Source organism: Nomascus leucogenys, chromosome 17, assembly GCF_006542625.1.
Source record: "Nomascus leucogenys isolate Asia chromosome 17, Asia_NLE_v1, whole genome shotgun sequence".
Taxonomy (NCBI): Eukaryota; Metazoa; Chordata; class Mammalia; order Primates; family Hylobatidae; genus Nomascus; species Nomascus leucogenys.
The window spans coordinates 75,786,492-75,801,620 of NC_044397.1; the positions used below are offsets into that span (position 1 = coordinate 75,786,492).

General features: G+C 42.4%; 1 protein-coding gene across 4 annotated transcripts in view; it reads right to left on the reverse strand.

Annotated features, from left to right (window-relative positions):
• Positions 1-15,129, reverse strand: part of CHN2 (chimerin 2) — a 328,112-nt gene that overhangs the window by 170,409 nt on the left and 142,574 nt on the right. For all 4 annotated transcript variants that reach the window (XM_003270468.3, XM_004090979.3, XM_030797320.1 and 1 more), the window contains one exon: positions 136-174. In XM_003270468.3, coding sequence (XP_003270516.1) covers positions 136-174 — 39 coding nt within the window. The remainder of the gene's footprint in view (positions 1-135; positions 175-15,129) is intronic.

Sequence of the window (15,129 nt, forward strand, 5' to 3'; positions counted from 1 at the left end):
TCAGTGGAAAGAAAGATTTGGGTTTTCAGTGCTGTGAGGTGGGAACACTTGTGTGCACTACATCGCTGGCAAGAATTGTTCAAAAAGGCTGGTCTGCTAAAGACTTCTCGGGAGATTTTCATTTCAGGTACTCACAGTATGATTTCCATATTGGAGGCTGGTATTCTTCAGCATCTAGAATGAAAAAAAAAAGAAATCTATCATCAGCCTGAACGTCAAGCTGTCAACATGTGTCTTCTCTGGAGGAACAACAGTCTGTCCGCAGTACTTGCATGCAGGTCTCAGGGGGCTCTCTTCTCATTTAGGGAGCGTTCCAGGCACAGGGGAGGGGATGTGCATGGAAACCTTGTGGACTCAGCACCGCTTTCTTCAGCTCATGTACTGTGGCAGATCAATTGCTTAACAATTTTCATAGAGCCCAGTAAATCAAAAAAGATTTTTAAAGCAATTAACTTGATTATACCCTCTAGTAATCCTTTCAAATGGTATTTACTTAACTTGGCATAGTAAACATATAATTTATCTCACAGTTTCCAATCAGACCTTTAGCCCATTTATTAAGACTTGAGGGCAAGACGCAAAGCGGCAAGTATGTAGTATTAAATCTGTAGAGCTGTGCAACTCAACCAACTGAACTCCTAAAATACTCCATCTGACAGCAGAGACACTGATGATTCCATTGGAATTGCATTATCTCCCTGAATTAACTCCAATGTGTGACTTAGAAAATTTCCAGAAACCTCTCAGCAATCAAAAATGTCAGACTGACAGTTACAACAAAGTGGAGAGGCTGAAATTGTTATTCATCCATCTAGGAAACAGACAATGAGAGAAAACCTGCTTGTTCAGTCAACTCAACCATCCCAGTGCTGACAGCTGAATTTATAATTCTGATGCAGTTATTAGAGTCGTCCTGCACTCACAGCTATAAGGCCTTGGGAAAACACGGTCTAACTCAAATAGGAGAAAAAAATCCTTTTTTCCAAACTACAGAATGTTGATGTGAAGGAACCTTGAGAGTTCTCTAGTTCAGCACCTTTAGATATGGAAACTCTGTTCTCATCATCCTCTACCACTGCTGCACCACAGAGCCTGCCCTTAGACTACCCTCGTCCTTGTGTTCCTGTCCTGTTAAACTTTTCTTTCTTTCTTTCTTTCTTTCTTTCTTTCTTTCTTTCTTTCTTTCTTTCTTTCTTTCTTTCTTTCTTTCTTTCTTTCCTTTCTTCTTCTTTCTTTCCTTCCTTCCTTCCTTCTTTTCTTTCTTCTTTCTTTTTTTTTTTTTTTTTTGAGACAGAGTCTCATTCTGTTACCCAGGCTGCTCACTGCAACCTTCGCATCCTGGGTTCAAGCGATTCTCCTGCCTCAGCCTCCCGAGTAGCTGGGATTACAGGTGCGCGCCACCACACCCAGCCAATTTTTTATATTTTTGGTTGAGATGGCATGTCGCCATGTTGGCCAGGCTCATATTGAACTCCTGACCTCAAGTGATCCACCCACCTTGGCCTCCCAAAGTGCTGGGATTACAGGCGTGAGCCACTGCGCCTGGCTCTGTTAGACTTTTCTGACCTCATTCATGAATAAAGGTGGTTTGAGGATGTTTTTCCACCTGAGAAACAAATATGCTCTTTATAAATAAAAACTAACTCAAGGGTGGTTTCTTCCCTAAATCATACTCACTTGTGCAACTTAAATGGAATTCTTTCACAATTATTACCTTGCTCTCTGGGGCCCACCATATCACAGTGCTCAACTAAATGCCTCCCATGTTCATTTCATACAAACAAATGTGTATTGTTAGGCCTGAATTGTCAAGAACCTACAGAGGGATAGTCAGCCACCCAGGCACATACACAGTCAGTACATTAGTGATGGTTTACCATGTTATTCAAACTGGATTTTGCTAAATCAATGTATTCATTAACTCTGAATATTTTTGTCAAAGTAAGAGAACAGTGTCTTATAATAGTGAGACTTTAACCCAAACAACCAATTAATTTCATCCCATAGGTGACATAAACCAATTTCAATGGGTTAACATGAGTGTTAGTTTATAAAGAGCATTCAAATAAAATAAGCAAGTTGCTGAGTTTACAAAACAAATTCTAGTCCCATCCATACAATGCCACCTCATCAGAAATGCCAGGCCCTTTGTTTTTGTTTTTTTCTTTTTGTTTGTTTGTTTTTTGAGACAGAGTCTCACTCCATCACCCAGGCTGAAGTGCAATGGCATGATCTTGGCTCACTGCAACCTCCGCCTCCTAGGTTCAGGCAATTCTCCTGCCTCAGCCTCCCAAGTAGCTAGGATTACAGGTGTGCACCACCACACCCAGCTAATTTTTGTATTTTTTAATAGAGATGGGGTTTCACCATGTTGGCCAGGCTGGTCTTGAATTCCTGACCTCAAGTGATCCACCCGCCTCAGCCTCTCAAAGTGCTGGGATTACAGGCATGAGCCACCGTACCCCAGCCCTCTATGTTAAAATGTTGAAGGCATCTTCAAAAATATTTTTTCAAAGATAAATAGATACACACACACACACACACACACACACACACGCGCGCGCGCGATAGACTGCATACAAATGCAAATCCCTGAGATGCCACCTACTCAAAGCTGTAATGTCTTCTTATTTTGGATGAGGTTTACTCTACGAGGCAAGCACAACCTCCAGACCAAGAAGTGGTCAAGCAAGTTCAGTATCTGGAGCACCACCTTCTATATACTCAGGGAAGGTCTCAAGACAGAAGATGAGGTTCCCCTTTCTGCAGGTCTTTAGTATAGTCCAGATGTTCCACTTGGATCTGCTAAGGTCTTCTTACCTAAAGTCAGAAGTTCAGCTAAGGTGACCTCTCACTGTCCATTTCAGTCTGGTTGTTCTGTGGAAACCCTAGAGTTTTGTTTCATCTGAAACACTGGCCCCTAAGTTAACACTCCTTCAGGCTGTGGGCTACATAAACAACCTAGTCTGTTCCAGATGCTCCTTGTTGGCAACATAACCTAGAGGAAGAAATCTGCCTGCAGAGACTAGAGATCACAACACTTCCTGGTGTAAAATCCTCCAAGGTCTTCCCTGCACATGGAATAAAATCCAAGCATCCTACTGTGGCCCATGGGTCCTGCATCATCGGGAGCCTGCCTGCCTCTTTGACTCCACCGTAGACATTTTTCCCTTTTTTCACTTATCATCCAACTACACTGGCTTTCTCTCTGTTCCTAAAACAAGCCAAGCTCTTTCGAGTCCTTGACCTTTGCTCTGATGGACTCTGCAGGTAAAATGCCCTCCAATAGATCGCTGCATGGCTCACTGGCTCCATCGCATAGGGCTCAGCTTGATGTCATCACTCAGGGGTTTTCCCTGCCAGGTTCCTGTAAAGTGGCCTTCCCCCTACCCCAGTCACTCTCCTCACAGAGAGCTGATTTTTCTTCACGGCACTATTACCCTCCCAAATTATTTATTGATTTGTTGGTTTGTTATGACTGGTCTCATCCTCTATTAGCCAAACTCCATAAAAGCAAGAATTTTGCTTCATTCACTTCGGCGTCACCAGCCTTTAGATGGGTGCCTGACGTGTAACAGGCATTCAAAACAAAACAAAACAAGCGTGTTAAATGAATGAATGAACTCTCAGGGTTTAAATCCTATCTCTGACAACTAACAGCTGAATAATTCAAAGGAGGTTATCTAGCTTCTTTTCTAAAGAACCTCCCAATGCTCATCTTTGTAAAACAGAAAAAATAAAAGTACCTATCTCATAACCTATGTCTTAGGGGCACTGTGGGAATTTTTTTTTTTTTTTTGAGATGGAGTCTTGCTCCGTTGCCCAGGCTAGAGTGCAGTGGTGCAATCTCAGCTCATCGCAACCTCCGCCTCCCAGGTTCAAGTGATTCTCCTGCCTCAGCCTCTCGAGTAGCTGGGATCGCACCTGGCTGCAATGGCTAACTTTTGTATTTTTACTAGCTAGGCACCTGGCTAACTTTTGTATTTTTAGTAGAGATGGGGTTTCATCATCTTGACCAGGCTGGTCTCAAACTCCTGACCTCATGATTCATCCACCTCGGCCTCCCAAAGTGCTGGGATTACAGGTGTGAGCCACCTCGCCCGGCTGCATCGTGGAAATTAAATGAGACAATGTATACGAAATTCTTGGGACAACGTCCGGTCAATAGCAAGTTCTCAGCAGAGCCCCACTAATGTCATTAGTGAGTTGTTGTTATTGTTACATCACCCTCCCAGGTGAGCCTGTGCTGTTGTCTTCTCTCTCTTGACTGCAGCCAATGTCTGTCTCTATTCTTGCCCCCAGATCTGGAGCCTGTCATTAAGTTCCTGGGCTGTTGTCATGGAAGGTTTTTCTTTCCCATATAAGAATTCAAAGTGAGGGGCCATTTGTCATGCTTCAGTGGAACAACTATAATTACATTGGCCTTAGAAATATGTTTCACAAACCACTAAAGCACACTGTTAGGAGGCCTTGGTCAAGCGTCAGAGCACAAAATATTTTTAATATGTTGAAACCAATCTTTAGTGCCTCCAACTCCGCCCCACCAACACACACATATATTTGCCCTAATTTCAAACAATACTTTTTAAAGATCAACTTGAATCTTGGATAGCCTGACACTTAAAAAAAAAAAAAAAAAAGAATAGGTTTTCAAGGTCATTTAGTTCACTTTGTCATTTGGCAAATGCGGAAAATGAAATGCAGAATGATTAAGTGGTTTCCTCAAGGTCATAAAACAAGTTAGAGGCAGAGGTGAGAGCTTTGTCTTCTAGACCTCTGACACATCATTCATCCTTGCCAGGCAGTCCCCCCTAATTTACATATATTGAAATCAAGAAAACAAAATTATTATATATGTTACTTGAATTCTTGTTAGGCTTAAAAGAAAAAATAAAGAAAATTAGTGGCGTGAGAAATTGTCATTAAGCCAAATGGTGGAACATATTCCATCTGTGCACACACACCCATTGCATAAAGTCCAGGAGATACAAGGTACTGGAAATACTGACAAGATGAAGCATAATGCCTTTTGGAAATGTATTAGTTTGTTAAACATTTTGAAGAAATAAGGAAAGGGGAGGAAGTAGAACAAGAAGCCCCATATTAATAAAAAAAATCCTTGAATGCAGAAGACAGTTATATATTTTTAGAAAGGAACAATGAATTATAAAGATCAAAGAGGCTTAGAAAGCATATTGCTTAAAAACTTTGACTAATATGTATCTAATCTTTAAAAAATGTGTCAACCTTTTGACTCAGCAATTCTATTCATGGAAATCTAGCCTAAGGTAGTAATTGAACACATGTACAAAGATATACATGAACAAGATGTTCATCGCTGGTACTGTGTGTAAGAGTAAACCTAAAAGCACAGAAAGAAGGGAGTGTTTAAATAATTATCATAGATTTAGTCATGAAAATGAGAGTTTGTGTTTGAGAGCACAGCCTCTGGAACTAGATTGCTTAGGTTTAAAACCCAGCTCTGTCACTTACTAGCTGTGTGACCTTAAGCAAGTTATCTTCTCTGTATCTCAGTTTTTAAAATCTATACAATGAGAGTAATAATGTCACCCAACATACAGCATTGTCATGAGCACTGGATGGGTTAATATTTATAATGCTTAATCTGTAAACAAAAAATCACAGATATGTTTCATTTCAAGAAAGCCATGTATAGGAGAAAGCTAAACAGAACAACAACAACAAAAGAGAGATTACTCCAGATAAAGAGTGCCATAAGAAAATTTCCTACTGAAGGATGGACATAAGATAAATTAGGAGAAAAAATAATATACAATGTGTAGTCTCATGCCTGGCATATAGTAAATGCTAAACTTGCTGTTATTATCTACATTTAATGATAAGAAACTATTTATGCTACATTGTTAAGTATTAACAAATCAGGTTATAAAATTATTTATTAAATATAATCTCATTTTTAAGAAAAGGTAAATATTCATATACATAGAAATTATCAAGGAGGCAATAAACCCAATTATTAAGGCTTGCTGTACCTGATAGTAAAAATACAGGTGATTTCTACTTTTTCTTCTTCTGCTTACTTGTATTTTACAATTTTCTGTACATATTGCTTATATAAAAATTAAAAATAATGAGAAATAAATTTGTAGGAGTGCTAGATTTTTTTAAAAGTACACTGACTAAACAATCACCACTGCAAAAATAAAGTAGATATAAAAAGACCCAACAAAAATAACTGTTGTAATAACACATACAGCATACAGAGTACTCATGCAGGAAGAGCTAGGAGTGAGACAAAAGACAGTTATTTCTGCTGCAAAAGGTCATGTCCGATTCCCTTGGCCCTCTTTTAAAAATTCTGTGAAACAAATATCACGAGTAATTCTAAGCAGGCTGGGAAACAGGTGTCTCCTCTCATGAAAGGATGGGGAGGGAGGGGGAAGATACAGATGCTTAGAAAATGATCAAAACCTCTAAAAAAATGGGTAATAAGACCATTGAAATAATCCATAAAGAATCTGAACATGTTAAGAAAAGAAAAGAAGAGGAAACAAAAGCGGGTTAAAGGGGCCTGGAAGTGAAGGTTAAAACTTGAAAGCCACCTTAAGAAAACCTTATGTGCTAAAGTTAACTAAACCCCAAATAGATGATGCTGCTGTTCTGGTCTTTGAGGGAAAACAAAGAATTCTGGGATTAGCCTACAGAAAGCTCCTTAATGTCTGAGAAAGCCTAGGGGACAATCGGGGCAATAGGGAATAGGTGACATAAAAGCTCATCTTTCTGGATCAAGAGCACAGCAAAAATAAAGTAATACCTCTGTTGTTTTTACTGAACTTTAATACGCCATTGCTGAAGAACAGAAAAAGTCCAATAATTTAAAAATGTACACTGTAGAAAGTTCCCAACCTGAGGGGGAAAAAAGCACCATTAAGAGATTTGTGTGAATCCTTCCAGATTTTGTTCTGTGAATAGCTAGAATAAAAATTTACAAAAATGGTTTCATACCATACATACTGTTCTGTAATTTGCTGTTTGAATTTCATGATATTGCTTTAGCATCTATTCATGTCAGTACACATAGATCTATGTTATTTTCTTTTTATAACTGTTGCTTGGACTTCCATTACATGAGTATAGCAAAATATACTTAATTCATTTATGTTATAATTTCTAATTGATGGACATTTAGACTATTTTCCACTTTGGGCTATGATATGGTTTCGGTCTGCGTCAATTCAAGTTTCATCTTGAAAACTGTAATCCTTATGTGTTGAGGGAGGGACCCCGGTAGGAGGTGATTGGATCATGGGGGTGGTTTCCCCCATGCTGTTCTCATGATAGTGAGTGAGTTTACATGAGATTTGATGGCTTAAAAGTGGCACTTCTTTCTTTGCTGTCTCTCTCCTTTGCCACCTTGTGAAGAAGGTGCCTACTTCCCCTCCTGCTTCCGCCATGATTGTAAGTTTCCTGAGGCCTCCCCAACCATGCAGATCTGTGAGTCAATTACACCTCTTTATTTATAAATTACCCAGTCTCAGGCATTCTTTATAGCAGTGTGGAAATAGACTGATATAGGCTACTGTAAACAATGCCACACTGATACAGGTGCAGTATAGATTTGGGGAAGTTGAACTGCTGGGTGAAGGGTCTGTGTATTTTTTACTTTAAAAGGTCATTTTATTTTAAAATGGCCTTCAAAATAAGTTAAGTCAATTGAAACTCTCAGCAGTGAGTACAAGAATGCCCATTTCCCCACACCCTCCCTCACCAACACTGGGCTGTTATCAATATGCTCTTAATTTTTGATGCCTTAAGACTCAGTTAGAAAACTCACAGACGAGACTAAGTATGCATTTGCAGGGAAGCAAACGGAGATACAGAACGCTCCTGGAAGTGAACCTGTGGAAACATATGGCCATGGAGTGCAGGGAACATACGCGAATCCACACGTTTGGATGGATGCAGCTGGAAGGCTGTATTCTTCCAGGCATTTTTAGCTCCAGAAATATGTTGATTTGATGGAATCACCTGAGGAGCAAGTGTAAAGGAATTTGGAGACTGATTAATGAAGAAAAATTAAAGAACACATGTGCTCCACTTGGCTAAGTGACAACTGAAGAGGAAATACCTGCAAACATCCAGGAGAGCCAGATTCCTTCACTCGGCTCAGTGGAGGATGACTAGACTCATAGAAAAACACAGGCAGAGGCTTTGGAAAATGAGAGGAGCCAAAGTTTCACGGATGCAGAGAATGATCAAGGAAGTTGAATATGACCTATTTTTTAAGAACATTTCAAATAAAGCTGTGTATATGGCATCAGTAGATCATTTAAGAAACAGAGAGGGGAAGGACTGGGTTTCTCCCTCTGCCATCCCCTCTCCCAGAAAAGCCAGATCTGTGCTGTCACTTTTGATTTATTGATGCATACATTTGTAAATGGGCTGCAGTAGGCTTTTTCCAGGGAAGTTGGGTGAAAGCAGGTTTTTCAATCAGGCATGGAACAGCCTCACAATGAGAGGACAGTTCAGAATTTGTTGGGTGATTAGCTTAATGGGCCCAGAATGGGTTGGGATCCAAATGAAAGCAAACAACAACAGCAGGAGTTGGATGTTGTGTCTGTGTACATGCTGCAGTATGTCTTCCATACATACATTATGCCCACGCTTGGGTCCTCAGCAGCATGTCCTCATGGACAGAGTGTACAGCCTGTAGCTATGATCTTGTCAGGCCAGCATGGCCAAACGGTGCCAGGCCTGAGCTGCAAGACTACCTGGTGATCATCCTAACTGCTGCAAAACACCCAGATCTGAAGGCTGTTAGAGAGTTTGCTTGCTAATGCTTGTCCCCTGTGCAGGTTCCCTGCATTCCCCTGAGAAATTAGACATCCATGTATCTCTTTGGAAACTCTGCTTGGGTAAGGGATGAAGGCTTGCTGTCAGTCTGACTACGAAACTCATATCACGGATTTTTCTAACTGTTTGAGTCCCACTTGCAGAGAATAGTTAGTAAGACAAATTCCAGGAATTATTGCTGGACCCTGAGGCTGGGCCCCAAAAAAGTAAGTTACTTTCTGAAGATGATGAAGCCATGGAGGGCCTTGGGCTGGAGTCTGTGGTCACTAGAGGGCACAGGGGCCACATGGAGCTTCTGTCTTGAGCCACTTATTCTGTACACAGAGGCATGATGAGATTCTCCCATTCAACAGGTACTTATTGGATAAATGCAACGAGCCAGTCCTTGGGCACAATATGGTGAACAGGTAGAGAGGCCTTACGAAACTCTGCACAATCTGGCCCCTGGCCACCTCTCCCTGGTCATCGCATTTGTCTCTCCTCTTGCCCTTTAGCCCTCAACCACTCTGGCTTTTCTTTTGCTCCTTGAACACATCAATACCATACCAGTCTTAGGGATGTCACGCAGTCTCTTCCCTCTCGCCTGCACATTCCTGGCTTCCTTATCATGGGATCTCAGCTTAAATGCTGTGGCTCCTCAGAGACATCTTCCTGGACCCACCAACCTAAAGCATTTCCCCAGATACTCTCTTCAATTCTTTGTAGAGCCTTTTCACCATCCAAAACGTTTTGCTGTGTGGTTATATATTTCTTTGTTTAAGTTTTGTCTTCCCATGCTAGACAGATAGCACTGTGAGAGTAGGAACCTCATTTATCTTGTCCTCCAATGTGTGGGTCACCCTTAGCCTGTTGGGTACTTTCTGTGAATTAGAAAAAGCTGTCTTTTTCAGGCAGGTGTACAGCTTGGCAATTAGACAGCACCTGTGTGTAGAGAAGATGCTTCCTCTGAGGGACAGAGCCCCAAGCCAGAGCATGTGGCCTGGAGAGGGGAGCCCAGGCTGTGTTCAGCCCCCACTCGCCCTCTCAGCTAGGCACAAATGGCACAACTGAAGTGGCCACGACTGCTGTATCCCAGGACACAGCAGGTGCTCAAAGTGTTGGACAAGTAAAAGACAGAAAGTCAAAACTTGCATTCTTTTGAGGACCCCAAACAAATAACAAGGCAACTGTAACATAGCAAGAGGATGCATACAAGGAGCATTGATGGTGGTAGGACTCCTCAGCCTTTGGAAGCCTGCATGGGGCAGGGGCAGTCAGGCTCTTCCCACACCTTGACGGATCACCTCTGCCTTGAGTAGCCCTGTCCAGGGTCCTTCAAGAGCAGTCTCAGAGGAGTGAAACCTAACAGCAAGGCCTAAAGTCGCCAAAGACAAAAAGAAGAGTAAGTTCTGTTACCACAGCACATGGAGCCCAGTCAAGCAGATAGGCTATTGCCTGGACATCTGCTGCAGAAGCCCACAGTAAGGAGTGTCTTTGTGGATGGATGGGCTCTTAGAGGATACACAAGCTGAGGTGTGGCCTGCAGGAACCAGAGGCAAGACAGGACATGGCACTGAGAGCCAGAAGTGGCTCAGCTTGCTGGTTGAAACAGGCTCTGCTGTGTCTGGGTGGATGGCCAGAGGGTGTTTTGGAGGGGTAAGGGATTATATTAAAGAAGTAAGCAGGGGCCAGATAATTAAGCATTTTACAACCATGCTAAGGACTTAAGGGCAGGGAAAATGCAAGCAGTGATAATACAGAGTCCAGATTGTATTTGAGAAGGATCATTGCAGTTGAGAGTGAAAGTGGACCAGAGGATGAGAAGATGGGAGAAAGAGAAGAGAAGAGGCAGTGAGACCAATCAAGGGACTGGCCAGTAACCGAGGAAGGTGACACTAATGATCTGAACTTAAATGGTGGCAGTGGAGACAGAGAAAATGGGATGGACTTGAAGGACATGGAGAAGACAGAATCTACAGGACTTGATGATAAACTGGATATGGACAGGGAAGGAAAGAAGGGAACATGACTTCTGGCTTGGGCAGAGGAAAATGAATGGTTTTTGGCTTAAGCATCTAGATGAGTAGTGATGCCATTCACAGAAAGGGGCAGACCAGAGGAGAAGCAGGCCTAGCAGACAGCAAGGCTCTCAGCTTTTGCTGCTGGAAAGCAATGGCTGAGGAATGGCCAAGTGAACATCTCTGAGAGACCTGCAGTTCAGAAAAGAGGCCTGGATTGGAGACCCAGGAGTGGAAACCCCAGCATACATATGGCAGCTGTAGCCACTAAAGTAGACGACATGACACAGGGAACATGAGAGTGGGGGAGGGAGGCCTTTGACGAGCCCCTGAGGAGCACCAGCACTGAAGGGATGAGAAGAAGAGGGAAAGAGGCAGAGACCAGAGCGATAGGAGGGAAATCCCAAGATGGGGCGACATGAAAGGCAAAGCGCAAGACATTTAAAATGAGGAAGTGGTTAACAGAGGCAGCAGCTGCTCCAGTGAGATACACATGGGGAGAGCTGTTGCTGCAGCAACATGGGGGTTTCTGATGACCTTGCAATGGGGTACGGGTGGAAGCCACAGGCAAGTGATGTGAAGGTCAAGTAGAAATTGAGAAAATAGAGCTTGTAAGAGGGAGGTTTGACGGAGAAATGAAAGCAAATGGTGGCAATACAGGGAGACAAGGGGTTGAGGGAGAGAAAAGACACAGGAGCTTCAATTTGGTTCTCATTGTCATTACCTTTGCCAAACCACCGGCCATGTCCCTGGTCTCCCTCTCTCCCAAGGCACTCTCCCTACTTGCTGGTACAAAATGCAGATTTATCACAGCCAGATGGAGATGCTTTCCTGGTGGACAATTTCCTCTTTTATTATTCACACACTTCCTCCCCTGCTTTCTTTGGAGACAACCTCATCACTACTACTTCTATTCAACCTAGAGGCCTGTCTCTCCTCCCCAGACATTCTGCCTTCCAGTAGCTCCCTGCCTCTTTACGAATTATTTTCATCAAAGGAATGTTTTCCTGGCCTTCCTCCAAAAGAAGCCCTTTTGGGTATTCATTTATTCGTCCAACAAATATTTACCCAGAGCTTATGCCCTAAATGGCACAAAATAGTGCACTAGACATGGGTGCAGATATAAAGGCAAGATGCAGAATCTAACCACAAGAATCAATTAGGAGAAGAAATAAGACATCAACTTATTCATTCATTCAATGAGCACTAACTGACTGCCTGCTGGGTATCCGGCCCCTGGCCACACGTACATATCACCATAACACAGGGTAGAAAGCAGAGTGTTATAAGATCAGGGCAAGAGCAGACCTAAAGTGCTGCTGGAATGGAGGGAGAAGATTATTTTACTCAGTTATTTCTTAATAGTTATTCTTTTATTCATCCCCTTCCTGAAGAGGTTAGCTCTTAGAGAAGGAGAAAATTTAGATATATCCCCAGTCAGCTCTCCACTCTTCCCATTTAGAAGAGCCAGCATTTTCTCCTACTATAATGATATATTTTTGGTGCATCTTGAGTTCACTGTGGGCATTTGTGTCTCTTCAGATATATGATGGTTGTGGCAGTGACAGACAAACCTCTCGTTAAAGCAACCCATAGATCATGGACCTGGCATTGTTATTACTGGCAAGCCAAGAAATATTTTTTTGGCAATAGTATATTCGAAATCAAATAGTCCTGAAGCAAAGATGGAACAGAAGGTGGGGTCTTCCACTAAAAGTGGAAAGGAATTTTTAAGTGCCTGGTTATTCCAGATTCTGGGATAGGCCCCTTCCATACATTATCTGGGATCTTTATAACTTTCTTGAATCATCTCTCCATCCATTCATCTGTTCGTCCATCCATCTAACCATCCAGCCACCCAACCATCCACTCATCCATCTACCCATTCATTCTTTCAGCAAATACTTATGTGCCAGGCACTGCACCACAAGATAAAGATATAGCTGTGACCAAGGCAGGTCCAGTCACTGCTTTCAAGGTGCCTTCAGTCCAGCAACAAAGGCAAATGAGTATCAAACAAGTGATTGTAAGAAACTACAAAAAGCGTTGTGAAAGATAAAGTTCAGGGTGCCCAGGAAGCATGGAGCAGGGGTCCCTGAAGGTATGTGTTTTTATCTCTTAGAAATGAGGGAACTAAAAGAGATTATAGTCACTTTCCCAAGGCCACATGGTTGGTGAAAAAGTAGAATTCAAATCCAGATCTGTTTGGCTCTGCAGTCCATTGATTTTTCTCCCTATGACCCTAGTCCCATAGAGGGAATCAGCAGTACAGAAGCTAAAGTGAAATTTTCAGTTCTTTCTTATGTCTGGTCTGCTTCAATGATAGAACACGGTTTGAACATTGTAGAAAACAGCACTACAGAATTAGAAAAAACTCATGACATTATTTAATTTTCTGCCACCTTTAAGAACAAATAAAGTAAAATCTCACTAACTGAGATGCCCCCCTCCCTCTCTCCCTCCCATCCTTCTCTCCTCCCTCCCTCTTTCTGTCCCTCCCTGTTCTTCCTCAAGGACCCTCTGCATATCAGGTACTACCTGCAACTCTTCCCCAGATTTCGTTGTCAATAGAGATATTATTGATACTATTGATCTCTATTCATAGAGATACAGTGCTCAGTGCTGGCCTGGCAACAAATGGGCTCTCTGACCTAGCACAGTCATTTCTCGCAACTGGCACCTTCCATAACAATTGGTGCGGTTAATATAATTGTAGCAATTCATATCAAGAATGGGCATGTCGGCAGCCAGTCACTCTGGCCCATGCTTGCCACATCCTTGTTTGTCTTACAGGCTGAAATCAGAGCCCGCTGCAGTGGAACTGGACCATCAGAGGGCCACCAACGGTACCTCCACACATGAAGGAGGGAGCTCTAGAGAGGGGAAGGATGAGAACAAGGCAGAAAACCGTGCTCTTGTCAATAACCAAGAAGAACCTGAAAGATGACAGTGGGTTTCTTGCCCCAGCTCCACTGTCAGTTCTGGCTGATTTTGGGCTACTCCCTCAACCTTGACCCACATGGGCCTCGGTTTTCTCATCTGTGAATATAAAGATGGGGCTAGACACTCAGTAAGTGCTCTCCTGGTGGGAAGCTCCAGGACGCCTTCTATTCTCAGTCTCCTAGCAGCTGCATTCTCCTACCCAGACCCTGTGATTGAAGCTGTTCGACGTGACTCAAAAGTTCTAAGGCAGCATGTGGGTGCCAGCAGTTGTGGTGAAGCCATTCTTCCTTCCTTAAGGAAACAAGTGCACCCTTTACGTGCCAGGGAATTACCTACATGTCCCATATATGTGCTGAGAATTAGTCTAAATGAGGACACGCTTTATGCCAAAATACACTCCTGGCCTGTGAGGGAAACTCGGTAGGTGAACTCTTGTCCTCTATCTTGTCCTATATTTTCTCCCTGGGGAGGTGGGAGCAATTTGTCTCTTGGCTTTGTGCCAGCCTGTAGGAGCACTGTCCAGGTGGTATACAGTTGCCTTTCTGGTGGTCTAGCTCTGCAGCACCTGGAGGACAGTTAAACCTGCTTAATTTGGGGGCTCAGTGGTTAGCAAGCACACCTGGCTAATAGCCTTCCTGCCCGCCCTTACTAATGAAAGTGCCACTTTAACCTGGGCCTGCTCTACAATGTTTGATTTGTTTGTTCAGAACAGGGCTGCTAAATATTAAGGCCCCCCCAGGCAACCCCCCGCAGAAGGCAGTGTGCATTTTCCTGATGAGATCTTCCCTCAAAATATTTCTGAATATAAAAAGTTTTCATAACATAAAGGAAGTGGTCAGATACTTACTCATAACAATTCAAATAGGTATATATATATGAATTCATTAATTCAGTTATTTGTACAAATTAAAACTCGTGCTTAAAATAATACACAAATTTAGAGATATTGCTTTCTTCAACTCACATTTCATGGAACAACTTTAATTTTTCTAAATGTATATTTGAGCTTCAAATGATTTTTAGTCATCTAAGACATTTTTTCCCACAGCACATCATGCTTGCTTGTTCCTTAATCTTTTGAAAGAAAAAAATTGTAAGGGCCCTGTCCAATGCTGCCACTGGACACTTTATCCACTCACAGTCACACTTTCACATTATATAAGAGCAGCTGGCTTTTATTCATCTTGAAGGTGGTCTTCACAACAGAGCCTTACTATATTGCTATATTGGCATATATATTATATTGTTATATATGGTATTGTTATTATTATTATTATTATTTTTGAGACAGAGTTTCATTCTTGTCACCCAAGCTGGAGTGCATTGGTGCAGTCTTGGCTCACTGCAACCTCCA